The sequence below is a fragment of the Macaca nemestrina genome, chromosome 1 (genome assembly GCF_043159975.1).
Source record: "Macaca nemestrina isolate mMacNem1 chromosome 1, mMacNem.hap1, whole genome shotgun sequence".
In the NCBI taxonomy this organism is placed as follows: Eukaryota; Metazoa; Chordata; class Mammalia; order Primates; family Cercopithecidae; genus Macaca; species Macaca nemestrina.
Window position 1 is genome coordinate 222022584 of NC_092125.1, and position 26909 is coordinate 222049492.

At 50.0% G+C, this 26909-nt stretch overlaps 1 protein-coding gene across 5 annotated transcripts in view; it reads right to left on the reverse strand.

Moving 5' to 3' along the window:
• Nucleotides 1–3432: 3432 nt before the first annotated feature.
• LOC105473173 (mitofusin 2) overlaps nucleotides 3433–26909 on the reverse strand; it is a 31031-nt gene continuing 7554 nt past the window's right edge. For all 5 annotated transcript variants that reach the window (XM_011726820.2, XM_011726822.3, XM_011726824.3 and 2 more), the window contains 17 exons: nucleotides 26190–26368; nucleotides 23482–23617; nucleotides 20114–20276; nucleotides 19025–19149; nucleotides 17259–17367; nucleotides 17043–17150; nucleotides 14905–15058; nucleotides 14622–14689; nucleotides 14355–14476; nucleotides 11615–11741; nucleotides 11122–11226; nucleotides 10805–10907; nucleotides 9807–10027; nucleotides 9059–9214; nucleotides 8487–8683; nucleotides 7207–7341; nucleotides 3433–5429 (listed from right to left, as the gene is read on the reverse strand). In XM_011726820.2, the coding sequence (XP_011725122.2) occupies nucleotides 5360–5429; nucleotides 7207–7341; nucleotides 8487–8683; nucleotides 9059–9214; nucleotides 9807–10027; nucleotides 10805–10907; nucleotides 11122–11226; nucleotides 11615–11741; nucleotides 14355–14476; nucleotides 14622–14689; nucleotides 14905–15058; nucleotides 17043–17150; nucleotides 17259–17367; nucleotides 19025–19149; nucleotides 20114–20276; nucleotides 23482–23617; nucleotides 26190–26364 (2274 nt within the window). In that variant the 5' untranslated portion in view covers nucleotides 26365–26368 and the 3' untranslated portion in view covers nucleotides 3433–5359. The remainder of the gene's footprint in view (nucleotides 5430–7206; nucleotides 7342–8486; nucleotides 8684–9058; nucleotides 9215–9806; nucleotides 10028–10804; nucleotides 10908–11121; nucleotides 11227–11614; nucleotides 11742–14354; nucleotides 14477–14621; nucleotides 14690–14904; nucleotides 15059–17042; nucleotides 17151–17258; nucleotides 17368–19024; nucleotides 19150–20113; nucleotides 20277–23481; nucleotides 23618–26189; nucleotides 26369–26909) is intronic.

Below are 26909 nucleotides of genomic sequence, written 5' to 3' on the forward strand. Positions count from 1 at the left end.
ATATATATGAACCCATGCGCATTACTGGTGGGGATATAAAACAGTATAACACTTCGCAAAATCTGTAGAAGTTAAACATAAATTTACCATATGGCCCAAGTCCAGCCTGAGATATCTACCTGCAAAAAATGAAAACATCTGCCTACACAGAGATTTGAACACTAACGTTCCTAGCAGAAATACTCACAATGTTGTCTAAAAGATCACCAAGATGGCTAAATAGTAGAAAGGAGCACTTTCTTGTTGATACTTGTTTGCAAACCAGGAAGAGACGGTCTGCAGCGTGCACCGAAGGTGCTCTCTTCCAAGAGAGAAAGGACAGGTTGGGTTTTATGCCTCACAGGGCCCGTATTCATACATATTTAGCAGGTTTGAGGGAAAAGCTGTATACATATTTATGAGAAGAGGTGAGCTCATGTGCAATGGCTAAATAGTTTGTTCACAGCTTCCGTAAGCTGGCTGAAACTAGCTTAAGTTCTGCAGTTGCTTATCAGAAAAGAATGTTTGTTGGCTGGGTGTGGTGGCTCATGCCTGTAGCTCCAGCACTCTGGGAGGCTGAGGCGGGAGGATCACTTGAGCTTGGGAATTCGAGGCCAGCCTGGGCAACACAGTGAGATCCCATCTCTTTTTTTTTTTTTTTTTTTTTTTTTTGAAACAGCATCTCCCTGTTGCCCAGGTTAGAGTGCAGTGATGCAATCTCAGCTCACTGCAGCCTCCACCTCCTGGGTTCAAGTGATCCTCCTACCTCAGCCTCTGGAGTAGCTAGGACTACCAGTGCACACCATCATGCTGGGCTCATTTTTGTATTTTTTGCAGAGACAGGGTTTTGCCAGATTGCCCAGGCTGGTCTCAAACTCATGAACTCAAGCGATCGTCTCGCCTCAGCCTCCCAAAGTGCTGGGATTACAGGCATGAGGCACCATGCCCAGCCAACATACATTCTCTATTTTAAAAATTAAATTAAATTTTAAAAAGAAAAAGAATGTTTGTGTCCAGGCATGGTGGCTCACGCCTATAATCACAGCACTTTGGGGAGCCTAGATGTGAGGATCACTTGAGATCAGGAGTTCGAAACCAGCCTGGGTAACATAGTGAGACCCCTCGTCTCTACAAAAAACAAAAAACTTATCTGGGCATGGGCGGCGCACACTTTTAATCCCAGCTATTCGGGAGGCTAAGGTGAGAGGATCACTTGAGTCTGGGAGGTCAAGGCTGCAGTGAGCCATGATAGAGCCACTGCACTCCAGCCAACAAAAATCTATCTCAAAAAAAAAAAAAAAAAAAAAAAATGTTTGTAAGAACCAGTCCTCTATGTGATCAGAGGCATAAGGGTTTGGTTTGTAAATCAAGACTTGGGATCATTTGCCTGATGGCTCCTGATGTTAGGGAGTTTTGCGAATATGTTGTTTTTCTTTGTAATTGAAAAAGGTTATTAATCAGTGAGTGAGATTTCTGTTGTTGTTGTTGTTGTTTTGAGAGGGAGCCTCCCTCTGTTGCCCAGGCTAGAGTGCAATGGCGCGATCTCGGCTCACTGCAACCTACTCCTCCCAGGTTTAAGCAATTCTCCTGCCTCAGCCTCCCTAGCAGCTGGGATTACAGGCGCACGCCACCAAGCCTGGCTAATTTTTGTATTTTTAGTAGAGATGGGGTTTCACCATGTTGGCCAGGCTAGTCTTTAATTCCTGACCTTGTGATCCGCCCACCTTGGCCTCCCAAAAGTGCTGGGATTACAGGCATCAGCCACCACGCCCAGCCCCAGAGGCAGATTTTTATCCACCTTAGTTACTGCTATATTCCCAATGCCTAGAACCATGCTTAGCCCAGAGTAGGTGCACAAATATTTTGCTGAAATCATGAACTTCCTCATTTGAGGAAATTAGGGAAAATAGACCATTGGATTTTGAGATTAGGGCTCATGCATATGAATGTCTGACACATGCTAAACTCAAAAAAGTTGGCTGTTCTTATCTCAAGCCTAAGAGTCCCACTTAGAGACAGGAAACCATCCACTTGAGGACCCAGTGAACAACTTAGCTGACATCTGTGAGGGCCCTGCTTCTGAAGCCATGTATGAGCCAGATGCTCTCTGAGAGAGCTGCCTGGGCTGTCACCCCAGTGCTTGGGACACAGTGATACATTCCTGACTACCTACTTTTTGTGATTAAATGGGGACATTGTTACCAGAGGGTTAAAACTTCCAGCCTCTCAGATTCCCCAGTGGACAGATGAGGTAGTCAGAGAAAGCACAGGAATGAGGCTAGCCTTGACTGGGAATAACTAAGCAGCATTTGCATAAGGCAAGAAGACCCTTTTTCAAACTATGGCTCATCACCCAGGATGATGGTGTTGTGAACAATTTAGTGGGTTGTACATAACATCTTGTTGATGACAGAAACTACTTGTTTTGTGGATTGGAAAAAAAAAAAAAAACAAAAACCATAATGATTCATTTTTTTTGTTACCTAAGAAAGTCTTTGGCTGCTGCCTTGAAACAGCCGCAGGATGGCAAGGATAGGCAGGGACAAGGCAGGAGCAGGAACCTGGGTCCGGGCTGATGGTTGTGATGGAGGTGAGGAACTGGGCAGGGTTGATAGACTTGGAAGACAGCAGGTGACAGATTAGGTGCAGCACATGTGACCGCGGACTCATGGGTGATGCCCCAAGTGTGTGCCCTGGGAATCTGGAAGGATGAGGTTGCTATCAGCTGAGCTGTGGCCTCTGTGGGAGAGCAGGGTGGCCACTGGGCGGCACCAGAGCTGAGAGGACAGCTGTAGGGGTGGGGAAACTGACTAGCCACCCCCATATCTACTCCTGAGGACCCTTAAACAAAAGAAAAACGCCGGGCGCAACGGCTTATGCCTGTAATCCCAGCACTTTGGGAGGCCGAGGCGGGTGGATCACAAGGTCAGGAGTTCCAGACCAGCATGGCCAAGATGGTGAAACCTCGTCTCTACTAAAATACCAAAATTAGCTGGGTGGTCAAGCCGGGTGCCTGTAATCCCAGCCACTCGGGAGGCTGAGGCAGAGAATTGCCTGAACCCAGGAGGTGGAGATTGCAGTGAGCCGAGATCATGCCACCGCACTCCAGCACTCCAGCCTGGGCGGCAGAGCGTGACTCCATTTCAAAAAAAAAAAAAGAATGGTCGCAACCAAATTCTCAGAAGGCAAAGCAGGATGGAACAGTGAGTCATTTACTTTTTAAGTGAAAAAATGGTCTGGAGTTACAGAGAAATCTATAAAGAAATCAGTCTCGATTTCCTGATCCTTAAAGATCAGTTACACCATTTGTTGTTTTGAGAGTATCAAATTCCTTCCGAGAATAAGGAACCACATTATAGTGGGAACTATAGTTGTGGTCACTTCAGAACACAGCTGGCCATGTCAAAGAGGAGTTTGTACAAGAACCCGAAAAGATGGAGATCTCACAAAGGATTTCCAACTAGGTTTTATTTTAGTTTCCAATATTATGAGAATGATACAGGAGTAACTCAGGCAAATATATCACCTTAAATACATCAGAGAAAACTCACTGTGTCAGCACGTCTTGCGCTCCAGCAAATGAACGTAAAAACAGAACAATGTCAGCAGCATTACAAGTGCTTTTGGCCAGACTTCTTTCAGAAAGGGTCTCTCCCTCAGTGGTCTTAATTTAATTTTACTTATTGAAGAAGCTCAAAATTTCATTCATTCCCCAGGGGCTACATTGAAAAAAAATTCATGTTTATGCTAAATAATTTTTTTTTTTTCCCCAAAAAGAGCATAAAATCCATTGGAATTGTGTGACACTGATTTTCCCTGACATGCTGTGAAGTGGCCCCTATCCATTCAGGCCCAGCACGCACCGGGAACACCCACCCACAGCACGTCCACCTGGCAGAGTCCATCACTTTGCCCCACACAACAGGACAGACTGAGGGTTTTAAGTACAAGCAGGTATGTGAACAGGACATCACCTGTGATGTGGCCACCAACCAGTGCACAGAGGCCACCAACTAATTTCCTCAAAGATGAGTGATGGCTGGGCTGCGGGGCCCCTGCCCTGTGGGCTGCTTTTCGGGAGAGGTGTTGCTTATTTCTAGGAAGCGATCCAACTTGTGCCACACAGGATTTGTCACCCAAACTGTTTTTCTCACACAGTCAACACCTTGGTGACAGGCATCTGCCCCCACTTCAACCAGCAACAATCCCAAAACTCAACATCAGCATAAGGATAAGGGGGTCAGTCCAAGTTTCTGGGGATCAGGGAGGGTGGAAGGATGGGCACTGGATTTTCCGCATTGTCCCTTGGCCAACTGCAGTCACTGGCGCAGGAAATTTAGTCCAGGGCACTTGGGGCAAGGTTGGGGGGTTAAGAAACATGTCTCTTAAAGGACACAACAGGGATGCAATCAAGCCTAGTGGGTGGGGGCTCTCAGACCCATGAGCCCCTTGAGAACGAGGTCAAATGGACGGCCCATTCTCCAGCTGTCTTGTGTGGAGCCCACGCTCCTTAGCCAGCTACCAAGGTCCCCACCTTCCACCATCCTTCCTTCTACTACATCCTTCAACCACCTAGACCAAGCCATCTTCCAAAACACATCTACACAAAACAGGCCTGCACAAGTCCAGGACTGACACTAAAGCAGGGGGCACAATAATGAGAAGAGAGGCAAGTCCCTCCTTGTCCCAGTGACCGCCACTTGCTCTGCCATCTCCTCATATATCCAACAGCCCTCTCCTCTTAGCTATTCCCACTCCTCCAGCTGCCTCGGCTGCAGCACAGGGCCCGCCTCAGCCTAAGCCCAGTGGTAACTGAGCCTCAACACCAAGACGTGTCTGAGAGGCTCTGTAAATGGGATAAAGCACTGAGCCAACAGGTGAGAATGAACACACACAAGCCACAGTCCTTCTGGGACAGACTCTCTGGGAAGAAACTCCAATCATCCCTTACACCTGTAGGTGTGCTGGGCTGCAAGGAGGGCAGGTGTGCACAGGCTGAAGAAAGGTGGGGGTGTCTGCGTGATACCCTCAAAGGCTTCCATGAGGCATTGTGCAATGCTGAGATCCCAAGGCCTTATCAAGCACTCAGATGAACCCAAGAGAGCTGGAAAAAGCTTCAACTTAACTCCTTGGTACCAAGCTGTCCATAGCTGTCGTTGAAAGTGTCCTTTAGGGGTATGAGCCAGATCTTCCTGCAACAGCAGGCAAAGGAGGGGGAAAATAACTAGTGCTGGAGGGCTCAAAATGGTACGAGACTGGGTGCTTCATTCTCTTGGCGGTGGCCGGGGGCAGGAGCCACATGTGCCCCTGGGGGAGCCCACACAGCACTCAGGGCTGGCAGCACCGCCCCTCTCCACGCAGGCTCCGCCTCAGGTGCCCACTATCTGCTGGGCTGCAGGTACTGGTGTGTGAACATGTTGAGCTCACTGTCCAACCAACCGGCTTTATTCCTGCAAAGAAATGTTTCTTTAGTAACCATGACAGCTGATGACAGGCAGTATTAGGACTACCTACCAGGCACCATCCTAAGGACACTTGACACACACCCTTACGTAATCCTCCAACAATCGTATTTATTCCTGTTTCACAGATGGGGACAAGGAGGCCCAGAGGGGTTAAATAACTTCCCAAGGCCACATGGTTAATAAGCCAGGGAGCTGCAAGTCAGGCTTTTCTGATTCTCAAGACCTGTGTTTGCTTCACCAGGACCATGTGCAAGTCCCTGAGCTGTCAGGAACTCAGCTTCCCTGCCTGCCAAGGAAGGGGTTGAGGTACTGACAGGAGACCCTTTCCAGGTTCAACCATGTCACTGTGGCTGACAAGCAGCAGTTCCCCCCCACCACATTCCCCCTTTTTGAGTCCCCAGAGGGCAAGCAGTGTGTCCCTAGGAAGCAGCTGTCCCCAGGTGGGGGTGGGGCGGGGGGGCACATCCGCACAGTCGAGGGCAGGGAAAGCCCACTGATCTGGTGACGGTTGGAGCTGACACCCTCTGATGCATCTCCCCTCTGGCTCTGCCACCCTGCAGGCTCTGACGTCAGGGGTGAGGGCAGGAAGTGGAGGGTCCCCATGTGCTGATGTTATCACAGGCTGGGCAGGCCGAGGACTTCTGCAGGGTCCCCGTGTGCTGATGCTATCATGAGCCGGGCAGGCCAAGGATTTTTGCAGGGCACTTTTACATTCAGTCGTGCAGCTGTGTCATGAAATCTTACTCCCATTTTACAGATGAAAATAATGAGACATAGCAGAGTTAAGAGCTTGAGCCAAACATGAGTGGCTGGAGAGAACCCAGGACTCCAGATTCATCAGACTGATGCTCTTTCCAGCAAACTGTTAATGAAAGCTCCACAGAGACTCCCTGGAGATCTGAGTTCCAATCCCAGTTCTGCGAGTCCCCAGCCAAGTAACCAGCTTCTCTGTGGACAAACGGGGGGCTATGCCCTCTTCATGGGTCCAAAGAGCGGCAGGTGTAAGGAGAATCAGAGTGCAAGGGCTGCTGGAGCCAAGTACACCTGGGCTCCCCTCCTAGCCTGGCCATTTTCTGAGATGCCAGACAAGTTCCCCAATTTTTCTACATAGAAAATGGAGGGATAGGGAAGACTGAGTGAAACAGCACATGTAAAGCACTGTAGGCCCTGCGGTTCGGCACAGGGCGCTGTGAACTGCAGTCTCGCAGTACTGTGATGCCACCATGCCTTCAGCTGCAAGTGCCTTGAAGGCAGTGACGCTGTGTCTTGTTGAACCTCCAGCACCAGCACCATCTGGCACCCATGAGGTACGTGGTACACATCTTTTTTTTTTTTTTTTGAGACAGAGTTTTGCTCTTGTCGCCCAGGCTAGAGTGCAATAGCGCGATCTCTGCTCACTGCAACCTCCGCCTCCTGGGTTCAAGCCATTCTCCTGCCTCAGCCTCCCAAGTGGCTGGGATTACAGGCGCACGCCACCATGCCCAGCTAATTTCTGCATTTTTAGTAGACACAGGGTTTCACCATGTTGGCCAGGCTGGTCTCAAACTCCTGACCTTCGGTGATCTACCTGCCTCGGCCTCCCAAAGTGCTGGGATTACAGGTGTTGGCCACTGTGCCTGGCCCGTGGTACACATCTAACATGAATAAATTAAATCCCCACCCAAGACACAAGCCACACCCAAGACACAAGCCCAGCAGCTGAGCCCCAGTGCGCCTGTGCTGCACCCTGGAACCCTCCTTTGGCCACCCAGGCCAGCCTCACCTGAGCAACTTTGCTTTGCTCTGAAGTGAGTCAAGAACCTCAATTTTCTTGTTCATGGCAGCAATTTCCTGCTCCAGGTTCTCTCGGGTGACGTCAACTTGCTGGCACAGATGAGCAAAGGTCCCAGACAGTTCCCTGGGGAGGACAGAGAAGGGATCAGTTGGGGTGTGTGGAGCAAGATGCCACTGGTGGCTTAACCCACCCAGAGTGGGAAGCAGCTGGCCCCGTCGATATTCCTGCCAGCAGCTCTGCCCTGAGCCAGCCCTGGTTTGGCAGAATCTCCTACATCCTGCTGAGACTGTGAATAATCATAACAACCAAACACACTTGGCATCACCACGGCCTGAGAAGCAACAGCACGCAAAGATCCTGACTCTGCTGCTCATCAGCCGAGTAGCAGGGAACATGTGACTGTTTTTCAAATCTCAGTTTCTTCAATTTGAAAAAGGAGATGCCTATAAGACAACATCTACCTCAAAGAATCAGAGAAATACATAAATTAGATGCAAAATGTCTAGAGCAAAGGGTCTGCCACACACAACCAAAAAAAGGAAGCGAGGGCCGGGCGCGGTGGCTCAAGCCTGTAATCCCAGCACTTTGGGAGGCCAAGACAGGCGGATCACGAGGTCGGGAGATCAAGACCATCCTGTCTAACACGGTGAAACCCCGTCTCTACTAAAAATACAAAAAAAAACTAGCCGGGCATAGTGACGGGCGCCTGTAGTCCCAGCTACTCGGGAGGCTGAGGCAGGAGAATGGCGAGAACCCAGGAGGCGGAGCTTGCAGTGAGCCGAGATCGCGCCACCGCACTCCAGCCTGGGTGACTGAGCAAGACTCCATCTCAAAAAAAAAAAAAAAAAAAAAAAAAGGAAGCGAGGATATTCGTCCAGACCACCCCAGATTAAGCAATAGATTCCCACCTGACTTAAGATGTGCATGAAGATCAGGCTGGGTTCAAAACTTCAAAGCTACATCCACAGCCCAAGCTCTTCAAGGCAACTTCTAAAACTCCTACTAGGACTATCTCTTGCCTTCCCATTTCTTCCTCACCAAGGGGCCCAGAGGCCTACCCAGTCCCAGCCCAAGACACAAAGTGTCCCTGGGAGACCCCTCTCCCCATCACTGGCCTCAAAGCTGGCCCTGCACACCTGAAGGCCCCGGATCTATGATGCTCAGGACCCAGTGGCTTCCAGGCCAGGTTGGAAGAGAGATGGGGAAGGGAGAGGGGGCTGACCCTGCCTAAAGGCAGTCTCCTGCTGGGGTCCGATGGGGCCACTCACTGCTGGACTTGGTGGCTGCAGTTGGAGCCAGTATAGCTAATGACAAGCTGCAGCTTCTCACTGGCATGCTCCACAAACTGGCGCTTGAAGGCCCTCTCCTTGGCCTTGGTGGTCCAGGTCAGACGCTCATAGACGTAGAGGAGGCCATAGAGCCCAAAGGAGAGGGCAATGAGCCGCCAGCCCACTGCCTTCCACACCTGCAGAGCACACAGTCAGCCTGGAGGACAGCCTCTCCGTGGCCCACCCTCCTTTAGGGTCCATCACTACCAGGGCCGTCCGAAGGGCCTCAGCCAACGAGCCCTCATGTTTCTACTCTTAAGTTCCTCTTTCTATGTCTCCTTTGATCCCACTGAGGCCAGAAAGGCTGGGACCATCTCCAGCGGGAAGTGAGGGAAACTTGGTGAGGGAGTAAGCGCTCCCCATGCCATCACAGTGAAGAGTCACTGAGAGGAGAAAGTATACAGTGGACTGTAGAGTGTGGCCCAATGCAGGGGCCACCACAGGAACCTAGCCCTCAGGCCCCACCCACCTGCCCTCCACCCCCACCTTCCCAAGCTGAACTGGTCACTGACCACTCCTCCAACAACAAGAATGCCCATGGAGGTCCTGGATGTCAGGGAGGCCAGGCCGGTAACCATGGAAACCATGAACTCCTCCTGGGTGAGCGAGCCCTGTGGCAGCGGGGGCATGCTGGGGTTGGCTGGCGTCAGAGGGATAGGACGCTGAACCTGAGGAGAGAAAGATGAGAGGGGTGACAGGGACGTGGTGAGTCTTTCATTCACGTGAACCCTCAGTGTTGCCCTAGTCTGGGGAACAGGGACATAGAGTGGCTCTTCAATTTCCAAAAGGCAAAAAGAGGACAACTAGCTTCGGATGTAGCAGAGGAGACCCTCAGGTGAACACCACAGGATGTGCACAACGTGAGCAGGAGTCATCCTGGCCCGCCTGGCAGCTTCCCCGAGCGTGGGATGTGTACAGAGGGCAGTACGTGTGACAACTCAAGTGGTTTAGAGATGAATGTTTTTAAAATCTGAACTTTAAAATAGTTGTATGTAGGTGGTTATTTTTAAAGTCATCTATTTTTAATAGTTACTTTAATATGTATTAGAGAAAAATACTAGCATCTGTCATTTCACAAATATCACTGCTTAGAACAGATCAGCTCAATCAGCAGCAGAAATTCTGACTGTGGTGTACTGTGTGGTGGGGCACACCACCACAGCTGCTGACCTTTACCCCGTTTCAGAATGGTTCCTGTGTCTGGAGGCGGGGTACAGACTGACCCCCCACGATGCCCCTGAGGTGAGAAGCTTTGCTTGCCTGGTCATTGTAGCCCATCAAGGCCCGACGGCTGTTCTTGGGGCCCAGGAACCTGTTCACCAGCATGGTCCATCCGAGAGAGAAATGGAACTCAATGTCTTCCTGAAAGTCAGCACACAGCTTGTCACAGTTCAGGTCGTAGTTGAGGGAGAAGCACTGGCGCGGGAGCAGCATGTCTATCTGACTCCGCACAGACACGGGAAGGAGGGGTTTCAAGCCATCTATCGGGGGAGAAATGGAGGAAAAGCTCATCAGCTCAGCCCTGCGCCACAGCAGCACCAAGCCTTGGAGACGGCTCCACCAGCTACTGCCAGGCATGCTGAATAGCTCTGCCTGGGAAGCACACCCCGGTCAAGTTGGCCCATGAGACTGAGCACGCCTCACTTGAGGCCAGCTCCCCCAGGCAAGTGTGGACCCAGATGCCATACTGCTAACACTTCTGCCTCACATGGACTTACAGGAGCAGGCCCAATTCTCAGCCTAGGACAGACCCATGTAGTAGCACAAGATGGGCTCCCCAACCCTGTGTACAGAATGAGTTCACAAGGCCAGGCCCGGTGGCTCATGCCTGTAATCCCAGCACTTTGGGAGTCCAAGGTAGACAGATCACTTGAGGTCAGGAATTTGAGACCAGCCTGGCCAACATGGCAAAACCCCATTTCTACTAAAAATACAAAACAATTAGCCAGGCGTGGTGGTCATGCCTGTAGTCCCAGCTACTTGGGAGGCTGAAGCAGAAGAATCGCTTGAACCTAGGTGGCGGAGGCTGCAGTGAGTCAAGATCATGCCACTGCACTCCAGCCTGGGTTACAGAATGAGACTGTCTCAAAAACCAAACAAGAATGAGTTCACAACATCTACCCAGAACCTGAAGGTATTGAGTTGAATCATCATGAAAAGTGACAGATAAGGAAAGTCCTGATTTCTTTAGCTTGGCCTCTGTATCTGATCTTCGGGCAGCCCAGGCCACAGCTCCCCAGTTCCCTATGGGCACTGACCTATCATGTCCTGTTGCATGGTCTGCAGGGAGTTGGTGATGGCCGTGGAGCAGCGGTCTGACATGTTTCGGCCCAGTCCTTCCTCTATGTGGCGGTGCAGTTCCTGCCACCAGAAGAGGGAGGTTAAGAGAAGCAGCAGGTCCATCAAAATTCCCTTCAGGCCACATCCACCAGGTGACCCCAAAAGGCTGACAGAAGCCTGGGCCTCGTCTCTGTGGCTTCCACTTTCACTGCTGGGGGGCCCTGACCCAGACCAGCAGGGGCTGAATCACTTTTGGGGGCCTCCTGCCAAGAGGACCTGTTGCTCCATGACTCACATTCTTATAAACCTTGAGGACTACTGGAGAAGGGTGGAAGTCCATCTGGTAATCATCCACCAGCACAGAGAGGCGCCTGATCTCCTCGGCCATCGCAGTTGACACCTACGGCAAAAGGAAGCACACTGTCAAGTATCAAGGAAGACCAAAGTTCAGTCCTGCAGCACCAGGAGAGATCCCAGCAGACGGCATATCTTTCCTCTCAAACCAGCAGCCTCCTCAGCTGCTCTATGGAGTTAAAGCCTCTGAGGTGAGAGGGTCTGGGAAACTCGCTGATCAAACACTCACGTGATCTGTGGAGGTCCAGAGGAAGGGGAACATGCCCAGCATCACACAACCCAACAATGGAACCCAAAGGGCAGCTCTGTATTCTTGAAGCAGGGCCACAACTTCCTTCTGGAAGGCTGAGAAGTCCCTAAGAGGAGGTCTGCTTTCTTCTGGACTCTACTCGGGAGTCCAAATCTCCCCAGAATGCGTCCTCCTCATTTCTCACCTGCCTCTCCACTTCCTCCGTAATCTGCTTAATTCGCAGCTTATAGTCTTGAGCCAAGAGCTCCAGCTGTTTGTCAATAAATTTCAGTCGGTCTTGCCGCTCTTCACGCATTTCCTCACAGTAAACCCTGAAAGCAGAGTACTGGTGAGAAATCCATGTTCCTGTCTGGCTGAGCAGAGGAGCAAGAGGGGATGCCAGAAAGCCCAGGCCGCCCCGCCCGCTCTCTTGCCTGGCAGGGCTGCACACACGCACCCAGGGGCATAAGCTTGCCCCTTCCCAGGTAAGAAGGGAGCCCTGCAGCCAACCATGCACTCCTCAGTCTTCCACGTGGGACAGGCGGTGGGGACAGAGCAGGGAGGGCGTTGTAAGGGGGTTTAAACAAATTCTGCCAATTAATATAGGGAAAAAAGCTCAACCTCACTAGTAATCATGGAAATGAATTTTTTTTTTTTTTTTTTTTGAGATGGGAGTTTCACTCTTGTTGCCCAGGCTGGAGTGCAATGGCGCGATCTCCGCTCACTGCAACCTCCACCTCCCGGGTTCAAGCAATTCTCCTGCTTCAGCCTCCCGAGTAGCTGGGATTACAGGCATGTGTCACCACATCCAGCTAATTTTGTAATTTTAGCAGAGACAGGGTTTCTCCATGTTGGTCAGGCTGGTCTTGAACTCCTGACCTCAGGTGATCCGTCCGCCTTGGCCTCCCACAGTGTTGGGATTACAGGCGTGAGCCACCATGCCCAGCCGGAAATGAAATTTTTAAAGGCACAATTTTCTACCAAGGCCTGGCAAAAATGACCAGGCCTGAAGTTCTGGTGAGAGCTGAGGAAATGGAAGGCCTAGGGACAGTACTGGTCATGCAATGAATGGGTACGGCTGTTCTGGAGAGCAATCAAGTAAAACTGACTAAAACTGGAAACGCGTGTACCCTAAAACAGAATCGCCACACCCCTAGGAATTCACCCCAGGTAGACTCTTACAAAGGTGCACAAGGGGACACGTGAACACATGTCCACTGCAGTAAGGTTTCCAATAGCAAAAAAGAAATCTAAAATTCCCTCCATAGGAAAATAAGGCATATTCACAACGGAATATACTACAGCAGTTCCTATTCATAAACTCAAACTACACACACTAACAAGGATAAAGGGAAAAACGATGTTGAGTAGAAAGTAAAGCCAGGTACAGTGACAGTGTGATGCCACATCTGTACGTCTGAAGCATGTAAAAACCTTCAGACGTACAGATATGTAAGAATATGTAAAAACGTAAGAATATGTAAAGATGTTGGCCGGGCGCGGTGGCTCAAGCCTGTAATCCCAGCACTTTGGGAGGCCGAGACGGGTGGATCACAAGGTCAGGAGATCGAGACCATCCTGGCTAACCCGGTGAAACCCCGTCTCTACTAAAAAATACAAAAAACTAGCCAGGCGAGGTGGCGGGCGCCTGTAGTCCCAGCTACTCAGGAGGCTGAGGCAGGAGAATGGCGTAAACCCGGGAGGTGGAGCTTGCAGTGAGCTGAGATCCGGCCACTGCACCCCAGCCTGGGCGACAGAGCAAGACTCCGTCTCAAAAAAAAAAAAAAAAAAAAAAAAAAGAATATGTAAAGATGTAAGAATATGTAAAAACCTGACATATTCTTCAGCATTTATGTGAAAGTACTGTTTGAATGGGTGATAGAACAATGTAAGTTCATGATTATGGTGCCTCTGGGCAGAGTGACACTGGGACAAGTGCAAAAGAATCAACAGGGAACTTAACTTTTTAAAATTTTAACTTAATATAAACAATTGAGGCCTGGCGCAGTGGCTCACACCTGTAATCCCAGCACTTTGGGAGGCCGAGGTGGGTGGATCACAAGGTCAACAGACCATCCTGGCTAACACGGTGAAACCCCATCTCTACTAAAAAAATACAAAAAATTAGCTGGGCGCGGTGGTGGGCACCTGTAGTCCCAGCTACTCGGGAGGTTGAGGCAGGAGAATGGCGTGCATCCGGGAGGCAGAGCTTGCAGTGAGCCGAGATTGCGCCCCTGCGCTCCAGCCTGGGCGACAGAGCGAGACTCCGTCTTAAAAATAAATAAATAAAATAAACAATCGAGAAAGTCAATTCTGTGTGATAGAAGCAAGGTGTTTTCATATTATTCTTTAGTGACAGGGTCTCACTCTGTTGCCCAGACTAGAGTGCAATGGTGCAATCACAGCTCACTGGAACCTTGAACTCCTGGGCTCAAGTGATCCTCCTGCCTCAGCCTCCCAAAGTAGCTGGAACTACAGGTGTGCGGCCACCACACCCAGCTGATTTTTAAAATTTTTGTAGAGATGGGGTCTTACTATATTATCTGGGCTGGACTCAAAACTCCTGGCCTCAAGCAGTCCTCCTGCCTTGGTCTCTCAAAGTGTTGAGATCACAGGTGTGAGCCACTGCTCCTGGCTGGAATGTTGTTTTTAAAAATGTGTTCAGGCTCTGAGAATGGCTGTGGAGCTCAGCAGGGCATGGGCCAAGGCCTCCAACACAGGGAATCATGTTGCACAGACCAGGTGGGGTGATGAAGCACCCAGCCGCCCTCCTCACCAGGCTGTCTATGTGACTCTGACATGGTCTGGTGGCCAGGGAAAGGGCCCTGGGTGGGAGCCCAGAGACTCAGCCCTGCCATCAAGGCGTGTCCTAACTGCCCAAGGCAGGGGAGGAACAACCTCATCTCGGCAGCCCTCTCCACCTATCTGCAGTCTTGGACTCTTACTGCTGCTCCCGAGCTGCCACATGCAATGAGTCCATGATGAGTCGAACCGCCTCTGCAATCTGCTTGGCCCGGACCGTGTGCTGCTCAAACTTGGTCTTCACTGCAGACTGGGAGATGCACTCCTGGAACACACAAAGGCATGGAGGGAGGTGGGGGCCACCAGGGGCCTACGGCCAAGGGCCAGACTCTGGCTTTCACTGCCAGGGACACGGCCAGTGGGAACTGGGGAGGCACAGAATCACCATATACCAGAATCAAAGGACTCACCTCAAACCTCCTCTCAAAATTCTGAAACTCAAACATCCTCACTTGAAAGCCTTCTGCGAGAGCGCCCCCTAGGAGAATGGTACTGCATTAGCCCAGAAACAACTTGGCGGCAGAGGAAAAGGATGAAATCCCCAGAAACCAAGCCACTGGCTGAAGAGCAAGAGCCTCTCACTCTGCTCTTCTCAGCAGCCCCTTCTCAGAAGGATTTTCTACTGACAGACTCAGCACGAGACAAAATGTCTCAAACATCAGGGAAAAGAAGGACATCTGTTCTCATCATTACCTCCTTCGGGCATGCCCTGGGCTTTCTGAATCCTGGCGTTGAGCACCTCCTTAGCAGACACAAAGAAGATGCGGTCCCCGGCCTGGGATCGATCCACCACACCCAGCTCATCCACTAGGAAGCTGGTACAACGCTCCATGTGCTGCCGCCGCACCTGGAGCCCAAACAAATGTGTCCAAAGTTGGTGCAGGTGGCCCCACAGCCCCAACCTGCCTCTTTCATTAAAAGAATAGGTCATAAGAGGCTGGGCACGGCGGTTCACGCCTGTAATCCCAGCACTTTGGGAGGCCACGGCAGGTGGATCATTGAGGTCAGGAGTTCAAGACCAGCCTGGCCAACATGGTGAAACCCTGTCTCTACTAAAAACACAAAAAAATCAGCCACGCATGGTGGCGGGTGCCTGTAACCCCAGCTACTCAGAAGGCTGAGGCAGGAGAATCGCTTGAACTTGGAGACGGAGGTTGCAGTGAGCCAAGATAGCACCACTGCACTCCAGCCTGGGCAACAGAGTGAGAAAAAAAAGAATAGGCAACATATTCACATGGCTCAACAGCCAAAGGCACAAACACATACACAGTGCAATGTCTCCCACTATTCTGTTCTCCAACCACCAAGTTTCCCAGACCAATGTGTGGGGGTTACTTGGCGTAGAGCCTGCCAAAGATATTTTATGCATATACAAGCAGAAATGCTTAAACATGCCCTAGACTGCCTCTTGTTAAGCTTATATAGTGCCTCACTTTTGTGCCCTGGAAGGAAAGGAACCCTGGGGTCAAGTAACCTAAATCTGGGAGCTATACTCTGACAAGCTGTGTCCTCCTGGGGCATTGTTTACAGAAAGAGTGGGCATCACTAGAAAATCCCTCCTGGCTCTGACACCTGGGGTTCTACCTATAAAATGTGACAACAGCTTCTTGTAGACACCTACCATGTGTCAGGTGTTTTAGACAGCTTTTATCCTCTCAGCAAGTCTATTTATCACACTGGTGAGGAAACTGGATTTACCAGAAGGGTCAAGGGATCTGCCAAAGTCACACTGCCTGCCTAGTGTCAGTCAGAATTTGGACTCTGGGCTGGGCACAGTGGCTCATGCCTGTAATCCCGGCACTTTGGGAGGCCAAGGCGGGCGGATTATCTAAGGTCAGGAGTTTGAGACCAGCCTGGCCAACATGGTGAAATCCCTATTTCTATTAAAAATACAAACATTAGCCAGGCGTGATGGTGGGTGCCTGTAATCCCAGCTACTCGGGAGGCTGAGGGAAGAGAATTGCTTGAACCTAGGAGGCGGAGGTTGCAGTGAGCCGAGATTGCGCCATTGCACCCCAGCCTGGGTGACGAGCAAAACTCCATCTCAAAAAAAAAAAAAAAAGATTTTGGACTCCGGCCTGTTGACTGCAACTGCATGTTTTATCATCCCATATTATCAATCTTATTACCCTTTATTTTTTTGGAGACAGCGTTGTACTATGTCGCCCAGGGTGGTTTCAAATTCCTGGTCTCAAGGGATCCTCTCTCAGCCTATAGGTGTGCACCACCATGCCCAGTTTGTCTTTCATTTCACATATTTAGAGTTGTGAGGCCAGGAGCGGTGGCTCATGCCTGTAATCCCAGAACTTTGGGGGGCTGAGGCGGGTGGATCGCTTGAGCCGTGGAGTTCAAAACCAGAGTGGGCAACATGGCAAAACCCCATCTCTACCAAAAATACAAAAATTAGGCAGCCTCATAACCCAGTCTCTAAATAAATAAGTAAACAGCTAAGAGTTGCGAGTCACCAGTTAGAATCAGTATTCTCCATTCCTCTTTCCAGCCTCTTTCACAGAGACCTCCCTAGAGCTGAGCCTGTTCCATACTAACTCCTCAGAAACCAAACTGAGCACTGGTCCTGAAGATGCACTAATGCTGCAGGGATCCTTTTTAAGCCTAGGGGAGAGTGGCTTAAAAAGGGGGTGCGTCCAGCAAAGTGGATGGCAGAGGGGAAAAGCCACCAGAAGATACCATAGGAGAGTATTTGGAGAATTATTTGGCAATAAAGTTAATTCAGGGAAGTCACCAGATCCAGGAGGGCATGAAGTGGCCCCAGTGGCAGGCAGTGCTCCCTCGGGGTGGCATTCCCCAAACTGCCAAACAGAGGCACTAACCTCCTCCATGTACTCAGGCTCTGAGGCGGATGCATCCCAGCGGTTGTTCAGGATGAAGATGTTCGGCCGGGAGAGACGCTCACTCACCTTGTGGAAGAAGTGCTTTTCCTAGACAAAGGGTAAGACCTCGGTGGAGCAGGAGCCTGACAGCCAAGGCCCCATCAGCTGCCTGCCCAGGGGGTGTGGGAGCTTGGGAGAAGGCAGAGGAGGAGTTACCGTCTGCATCAGGGTGGACTCTGAGTTGGCCACCAGCACAAACACATCAGCATCCAGACAAAACTTGTCAATCCAGCTGTCCAGCTCTGTGGTGACATCAATACCAGGGCTAAAGGTGACAGGAGTAAACCAAATCATCAGGCAGAGCAGGAGCCCTATTCTTCCTGCTGAGAACAGACCTGGGACTTGTGAGGCAGGAGGAGAAAGCCAGCGAGGGGAGGGAAATCAGGCCCGGCCCTCATTAACCGATTTTTACTTTCCATTTCCTATCCTTCCAGATTGCCTGGAAATGAGTGTTTTGGTTTTTTTGTTTTATGTTTTTTTTTTTTTTTTTTTCTGAGACGGAGTCTTGCTCAGTCGCCCAGGTTGGAGTGCAGTAGCGCGATCTCGGCTGGCCGCAAGCTCCGCCTCCCAGGTTCATACAATTCTCCCGCTTCAGCCTACCAAGTAGCTGGGACTACAGGCACCCGCCACCACACCAGGCTAATTTTTTGCATTTTTAGTAGAGATGGGGTTTCACCATGTTAGCCAGGATGGTCTTGATCTCCTCACTTCATGATCCACCCACCTCGGTCTCCCAAAGTGCTGGGATTACAGGCGTGAGCCACTGCGCCCGGCCTTGTTTTGTTTTTTGAGATGGAGTCTTGCTCTGTCGCCCGGGCTGCAGTGCAATGGCAAGATCTCAGCTCACTGCAACCTTCGCCTCCCAGGTTCAAGTAATCCTCCTGCCTCAGCCTCCCAAGTAGCTAGCACTACAGGCACGCACCACCATGCCCAGCTAACTTTTTTGTATTTTTATAGAGATGGGGTTCCATCATGTTGGTCAGGCCGGTCTCAATCACTTGACCTCCTGATCTGTCCACCTCAGCCTCCCAAAGCACTAGGATTACAGGTATGAACCACCACGCGTGGCGGAAATGAGTGTTTTTAAAAAATACATCTATTGCTTTTATAAAAACAGAATTACTTGTAATTCTACTTTAAAGATGATATACCAGGACAGGTGCAATGGCTCACGCCTGTAATCCCAGCACTTTGGGAGGCCGAGGCAGGTGGATCACGAAGTCAGCAGTTCGAGACCAGCCTGGCCAATACGGTGAAACCCCGTCTCTATTAAAAATACAAAAATTAGCCAGGCATGGTGGCGGGTGCCTGTAATCCCAGCTGCTTGGGAGGCTGAGGCAGGAGAATCGCTTGAACCCAGGAGGCAGAGGTTGCAGCGAGCCGAGACTGTGCCACTCACTGTACTCCAGCCTGCGTGACAGAGTGAGACTCCATCTTAAAAAAAAAAAAAAAAAAAAAAAAGATATACAACATACAATTTACAATTAAGGTGAAGGTGTGACTTGATGTGAGTCCAGGTAAATGCTACAATACTGTACTTCTTGGTATAGTTATAACCTGTCCACCAAGCCAGGGCAAAGTGTTTCTTCAAGGGAGATAAAATACACCTCTGACTCCGCCACAACTCCCCACCCCCAGTATACGTAATGGCACTGGGCTGAGGCTGAGAACCTCCCCAACTTTTGAGCATCCCTCCTATCTCTTACAGACCATCCCTGGGACATCTGGTACTGGTAAACAGGTATAGGTACCAGACTCTAGAGGAAAGCCAAGAGGCCAGAGGATTTGGTTGAGCCCATCTGAAAGGCAGTAGTACTTAAGCAGAGCATGGATGGGGCCCAGGGACTCTGGCCCGGATTAGTCAGAAATGGAAACCTGGCACCTCCCAGTTTGGACCTCCTAGGAGGGTACCTCCCTCTTACCTGTCCATCAAAACGAGGTCATCCTTCAGAAGTGGGCACTTAGAGTTGGGCCACATCACACTCACTAGGCTGCCGGCATGGAGCTGCTTGTCCTGATGGAGGGCATGAGCCAGCTGGTTCACAGTCTGATGGCAGAGGAAGGAAAGAAAGAAGCTGAGGAGGAAACACCAAGCCAGATTTCCTGTGCCGCTGCATCACAGCACAGTGGCTGGGACTGCTGCCCATTTGCTACCCTTTCTTCTTCCACATATAAAAAGTTAACAGCTGAGAGCTGTCAGTTAAGAACCTACTTTCTTCACTGCTCTTTTGAGCTTCTTTTCTGGATATCACGCTAAAGTCGTCTGTTCTGCACTGATTGATTCTTTTTTTTTTTGAGACAGTCTCGCTCTGTCGCCCAGGCTGGAGTAGTGGCGTGATCTCGGCTCACCGCAACCTCCATCTCCCAGGTTCAAGCAGTCCTCCTGCCTCAGCCTCCCGACTAGCTGGGATTACAGGCGCCTGCCACCACGCCCAGCTAATTTTTATATTTTTAGTAGAGACAGTGTTTCACCATGTTGACCAGGCTGGTCTTGATCTCCTGACCTCAAATCATCCACCCGCCTCGGTCTCCCAAAGTGCTGGGATTACAGGTGTGAGCCACCGTGCCTGGCCGATTGATCCTTTATGAAGCAAATTGAGCATCTGGCCCCAAACAAGAATGCAGCTGCCTCTCAGAAAACTCAAGAGTGTCGGCCCCTGAATGATAGGTCAGAGACACAGAGCAAATGCAGGAATCCCTCTCTGGCAATACCCCAAGGAAGAACACAGCACATACTGTCTTCCTTAACGAGTGAAGAGAGGCCAGTGGCCGCTCAGAGCTGTATGAGGAACAGCAGGGTCCTCATTCTTGGTGATCCACATTTCTGAAAACCGCCCCCGCCAGCCCCCAGAAGCTCTCACATCCTTCAAAAAGCTTATCTAAAATAGGGTCTCCCATTCACCTCCACAGGGCAGTGCTGCCCTCTCCCTAGAGGTGAGGTCAGCCATGTCACAATGGAGGACTTGCTCTGCCAGCAGGCACAGGGCTGACAGCCAGCCTGGCACCCTCACCTTGGCGCTCCTCTTTTCCTCTGAGCCCTCGGTAAGGAGAAAGGCCTCATGGCCATCTGTGCCCTCTACCCGCAGGAAGCAATTGGTGGTGTGGCCAATCCCAGAGGGCAGAACTTTGTCCCAGAGCATGGCATTGATCACGGTGCTCTTCCCATTGCTCGTCCTAGAAGGAAGTAACAGCTGTCAGCAAAGCCACCAATATCCGACCTGAATTACTTTCACAATGCAGATACCAGCCTGGAAGGCCAAAGCCCTATTCACTGCAATGCTGCCAGTGCCCAGACAGTGCTGAGACACAGAGTAGGCACTGTTTATTAAAATGAATAAACACCCCCAGGCCCAAAGCTGTGACATACCCCTGGTTCATCATTTCAGATTAATCTGCAAGAGGCTCACTACGTACTGTCTGCCCCTTGAATCATACAGCCACCCTCAGCATCACTTATAGAGACTGTCTGAGACAGTCAGACAGTCTCCAAAGTTGAACTCAGGCCGACCTGAAACACCAACTCACCACCCTCAAAGCGTCTTTCTCAGTCTAAATGACCCCAGTGTTTCCCACACAGGGCATGTTTCACTGCTTTTCTCCCATCACGCTCCTCCTTACACATGAAGCTTCACCTTGTCAGTCCCAGCTGACAACTGCCAGGATAAAGGGAAGATTACTTTCTCATTCTTTGTTTTTATTATTATTTGACATGGAGTCTCGCTCTGTCGCCCAGGCTGGAGTGCAGTGGCATGATCTCAGCTCATTGCAACCTCTGCCTCCTGAGTTTAAGGGATTCTCCTGCCTCAGCCTCCTGAGTAGCTGGGACTACAGGCGTGCGCCACCATGCCCAACTAACTTTTGTATTTTTAGTAGAGACAGGGTTTCACCATGTTGGCCAGGCTGGTCTCGAACTCCTGATCTCGGGTGATCCTCCTGCTTCAACCTCCTAAAGTGCTGGGATTGCAGATGTGAGCCACCATGCCCAGCCTACTTTCTCATTCTTACCTATCACACCCCTTTCATGTAATCTGGTGGGGTTTTTTTGGGTTTTTTTGATACAGGGTCTTGCTTTGTCGCCCAAGCTGGAGTGCAGTGGCGTGTGGCATGAATAGAGCTCACTGAAGCCTCGACCATCAGGGTTCAATGATCCTCCCACCTCAGCCTCCCAAGTAGCTTACACTATAAGTACGTGCAACCACGCCCAGCTAATTTTTAAATTTTTTGTAGAGATGGGGTCTTGCCATGTTGCTTGGGCTCGTCTCAAACTTCTGGGTTCAAGCAATTCTCCTGCCTCAGCCTCCCAGTGCTGGGATTACAGGTGTGAACCACTGCACCCGGCCATTTCTGCTTCTTGAAAATAGCTCCACTCAGCAGACTCATCTGCTCTGAGTCTCAGAGCTTTCAACCTGTGCTAAATACAGTGTTTCTGAGTTAAAGTTTCCCAGCCACATCACTAGAACAGAACTACAATGACCTTACCGGCACCCACTGAGACAGGAAGCCCACTAGCTCACCTAAGTAGGGGTCATACCTCCCAGGTGAGGATGAAGAAATGATAGTTCAGAGTACAGGACCACACCTGAGGTTACAGGTCATCAGGAACAAGACTCTAGGCACAGTGCCTATTCCCCAGGCTACCACCAGGTGCGTAGCATACAATCTGTCTAGATGTCTTTTTTCCTGTATTAGATATGTGTGTGTGTGTGTGTGTGTGTGTGTGTGTGTGTGTGTGTGTGTGTGTATACATTTTTTTTTTTTTGAGACGGAGTCTCGCTCTGTCGCCCAGGCTGGAGTACAGTGAGGTATGATCTCAGCTCACTGCAACCTGTGCCTCCTGGGTTTACGCCATTCTCCTGCCTCAGCCTCCCAAGTAGATGGGACTACAGGCACCTGCCACCATGCCCGGGTAATTTTTTTGGATTTTTAGTAGAGATGGGGTTTCACCGTTAGCCAGGATGGTCTTGACCTCCTGACCTTGTGATCCACCTGCCTCGGCCTCCCAAAGTGCTGGGATTACAGGCATGAGCCACCGCACCTGGCCATTATGCCAGTTATAAATGTTTGGCATAGTACTTTGGTTACATTGTGGCTTCATAAGGGCCAGTGTTAAAACTGCTTCCATGTCAAAGCAAAGAAAACTGCCTATATATTGGTTTGTCCTGGTGGGGAATAAAAAGGATCACTGGTTCCAGTCACAGGAGTAGTAACTGTGGGTGCCTTAAGGTTTGGGGCACTTACAAGGCTGTGGTAGAAACAGATACCCCATGGATATCACATATTAAACCATGTGTATCTGGGGAATACTCAATCTCAATGTGCACACCTTTGACTACCGCTGTGGAAGCGTTCCTTTAGACAAAGCTGTGACCCATTTTACTCTGGATCAGGATAGAAACAGTTCACATTCCATTATTTGTAAAGTTATCTTCTGTTAGCTTTCATTATTTTTGCTACACTCATTTTATTTGTATTTAAAATGCTTTAGGCAACCTAAGAACAAATGTAAAAGTAAAGATGCAATAAAAATGAATTGCTTGATATTCATTACTTCGTGTGTATCAACAAGCATAGCACTAAAACAAAACAAAACAAAAAAAGATGTATTTAACTTATTTTTAGGTTTTATGCTTTTGTGAATTTTTTTTTTTTTTATGCTTGCCTAACATGCATGTGCTGTAAAAATAGTTAACAGGGAAATAACTTGAGATGATGGCTAGCTTTGTTTAATGTCTTACGAAATTTTCATGAACAATACAAGCATAATTGTTAAGAATATGTGTATTAAATTCATGTAAGTGGAATAAAAGTTTTATGAATGGAGAAAAAAAAAAAACCAAGTACTGTATGATTCCACTTACGTGAGATACCTAGAATAGTCAAATTCATTGGGACAGAAAGTAGAATGGTGGTGGCCAGGGCGAGGGACATGTGGGGACAGGGAGTTATTGTTTAATGGGTATAATACAAGCTTAAATTTTGCAAGATGAAAAAGCTCTGGAGACTGGTTGCGAATATACCCACTAGTGAACTATATGCTTAAAATGGTTAAGGGGGTAAATTTTATATTATATCCTTTTAATCACAATCAGAAAATTAAAAAAAAAAGTCAGGCTTGATGGCATGCACCTGCAGTCCCAGCTACTCAGGAGGTTCAGGTGGGAGGATCACCTGAGCCCAGGGAGGTTGAGGCTGTAACGAGCTTCCAGCCTGGGAGACAGAGAACCCTGTCTCAAAAATCGAATAAATAAAATATAAATTAAAAGGAAAGCAATGAATTCTGAAGCGTGTCCCTGCCCTGGAACGTTCTGCGGCCTTGCACAAAGTGCCTCCCTCCCTCCTAGCCAGGAAGAAAGAAAGGGTGGGTGCCACAAGGACATACCGGCCAAAAAAAGCCACTTTCATGTGCCGCCGAGCCAGCACCTCGCTGATGCCTCTCACTTTGGATAGGTAACCTTTGACGTCCAGAACCTGTTCTTCTGTGGTAACGGGGTCCAGTTCTGCATTCCTGTAGGTGTCTGGAGGTGGGGATGGAACATGGGTCACCACGTGGTCAGAGGAGTTCCACAGTCATAAGTCTGGAAGGGCCAGAGCAACCGCCCTGCTTACCCTAAATGAGTCCACCTCTGGCTCCCTGCAGCCGACAGGCTGAATTCCAGATCCTCTATGGTGGCCCCATGGTGTGGTGGTTAAGAACATGGCTAAGGAGCAACACTGCCTGGTTTTGAAGCTGGGTTCTTACCACTTTCTAGCTCTGTGGCCTCAAGCAAAAGAACCTTTCTGGGTCTTAGTTTCCTTAGGCACAAAATGGAGATAATGACAATATCTACTTCATGAGACCACTGTGAGGATCAAATGAATTAAAATACAAATGCTGTCAATGGCGGTTGGTGTAAGATGAATACCTGAATGTTAACTGCCATCCTTGTTCATTTTTTCTTAACAAATATTTACAAAGTTCTTACCACATGCCAGGCACTGTTCCTTTCACTTTTCAAATTCGTTCTCTCCTTTGGTCCTCTTTATTAACGTGGCTCCAGAGGTAGTAAAAGGCAGAGCTAGGATTTGAATTAGGCAGCCTGGCTCTGGAGTCCAGGCTCTTAACCACTCTGTGTCACTTCTCGAGGCCCTCCCTGCCCTGGCCCTGCTGGCCTCTTGCTACCCGCTGCCTCACAGTCCTCCCTCACCATATCCCCAAACTCACCAGCTTCCTCGGCCCTCTGGCTCTGCTCCCTGCTGCCCAAACCCCTTCCCACTCTCTGAAGAACTGACACACTACACTGCCTTGGGGCAGCTTGACTCATTCTCACTTGACCTCGAGTCTAGCTTAGACAGCACTGCCTCAGGAAGGCTTCTCTGACCACCCCTCCAACCTGAGTCAGGACCCTGGACCCCTTCTCTGTGTGCCCCAGCACCCTGCACTTCTCCCATCTCAGCTCTCACCTCACCATAAGTTAACTGTCCAGCTCACCTGTCTGTGTCATCTACCTCATGAGGGCCACGCTATCTGATCCCAGCACCCAGCAGGTGCACAAATGTTTGCTACGTGAGCAGACCTTTGGATTACAGCACTGCTTTTTTCCAGTGCCCCTAACAGGAAGATGGCCAACAAATTACTCCATACAGGAGCAACTGAGTGAGATCCCACCACTGTCCTGTCTAGGACACGCACTAGACAAGCTGGAACACAGCCAGGTGTTCAGCCCCCCTGCACACTCCTGGGAACTACGAGGCTGACAGGCCCCAGCCCTGAGAACACTCCCAAAGCATGTGAAGCATGACAAGGGCCCGCCCACTGAGGTTCCCCCGCAGCCAGCGCCATGAAAGGAAGTGACCAAGTCAACAACACCCCCATCTCCCCGCCCGCAATGTCCACCGGTCACCTCTGCCCCAGAGGCATCAATATTCCTCCCTTATATGGGCAACTAGGCATGGCCTTTGGAATGTCCCTCAGAGGAAGCTGGTTCTCAAGCATGTGACTACACTTAAAAGTGGGAGCCAGCAGGCCGACAAGCTCTTATTACCTGCCCGTTAGAAACAGTCCCCAGGCAGGAACCATCCCCTCCCTGACCCAACACAGCTCAGGATCACTCCAGCTCTTTCCCTTCCATTTAAACAACAGGGAGGCCTCATGTTTTCACACAGAGAGAAATCAAAGCATGCATCACATAAACATCTGCATTAAGCATGTGTCTGTCCACAACGTCATCTGAGTAGGTGACTCAGAGCTTCCAAGAGGGTTACTCTGGGCTCCCAGAGGGCAGTGGCCTGATCTACCCCATCTCTGCATGCCCAGCACCTGCCACAGGGCCCCACCACTGAACTTCTAGGGTTCTACAGACTAGAATCTGAAACCACTGTTCACACCTGAGCCCCCTTTCACAAGTGAGGAAACCAAGGGCAGATAAGACTCAGCTACTGGGTCTCCACAGACAATCTCAGGACCTGGCGCCAAAGTGCCCTTCTAAAGAGGGAGCCTGAGGAAGCAAGCGCTGGAGTTGTCACTCAGATGAGCGGGGCCCCGGGAACCAGTCCTTCTCTGCTGATAGACAAGGAACTAGAGGTTGGGCTCAAATTAGTAACTAGCAGAAAAGGCACAGGTGACATGAGTTTCCTATAGTTCTGTCACCAATCTAAAAATATAAAAGAGAGGGCGCCCCGGTCAGGCATCACTGACACCCAAACAGTGCCTGGTATTAATGGCAGCCAGAACTAGGCAAAGGAAAACACATGGGCTCTGGAGTTGGAGACACCTGGGCAAAGCCCTGATCTATTACTTACAAGGTATCCGACAACTCTCAAACCTCAATTTGCTTGCCTTGTAGATGGGGATAAGATTCACCTATCTTTCATGATTAAATGAAACGAAACCTGTGGACTTCTAAAGTAATTACTAAATGGCAGTTCCCTTGTCTTCCTGGCCTCATCTCCCCAGACTCCAATTCCACATGATTTCAAGAGCAGAGCATTTCTGAGGCTATCTGGGCATGAGTTCCCGAAGAGCAGAGCTATACTTCCCCACCCACAAATCCCACTAGCTAAACATCTAAACAGGTAAGAGTGGGCCTGGCTGAGCAGGTGCCCCCTTACCTTCAAGGAAGGTGGCGCTCTCCTGGATGTAGGCCCCCAGCTGCTCAAAAATGCCATTGATCTTCTTCTTGGCAGTGACAAAGTGCTTGAGTGGGGAAGCATTCACTTCAGCCATGTGTCTCTTATCTTTCTTGACTGTGACGATAGTGTTGCATCGAGAGAAGAGCAGGGACATTGCGCTGCAAGAGAAGCCAATGTGAGCGAACACAGCGATACCTACCTCGGGACATCCTGCTGGAAGGATGGTGGAATGCTTGGGGGAGAATCAAGAATGTGGGGATCTCAGGTCACTGCAACCTCCAGGACTAGAACAAAGGATGGTGAGATAAGAAGTGTCTGAGGCTGGGCACGGTGGCTCACCCCTGTTTCTCAGAACTTTGGGAGCCCGAGGCATGCGGATCACCTGAGGTCAGGAGTTCAAGACCAGCCTGGCCAACATGGTGAAACCCCGTCTCTACTAAAAATACAATAATTAGCCAGGCCTGGTGGCACACACCTGTAATCCCAGCTACTCGGGAGACTGAGGCAGGAGAATCGCTTGAACCTGGGAGATGGAGGCTGCAATGAACTGAGATCACGTCATTGTACTCCAGCCTGGGTGACAGGGTGAAACTTTGTCTCAAAATATGAGATAAAATAAAATAAAATTAGCCTGACACAGTGGCATGCATCTGCAGTCCTAGCTACTTGAGAGACTGAGGCGGGAGGGTCACTTGAGCC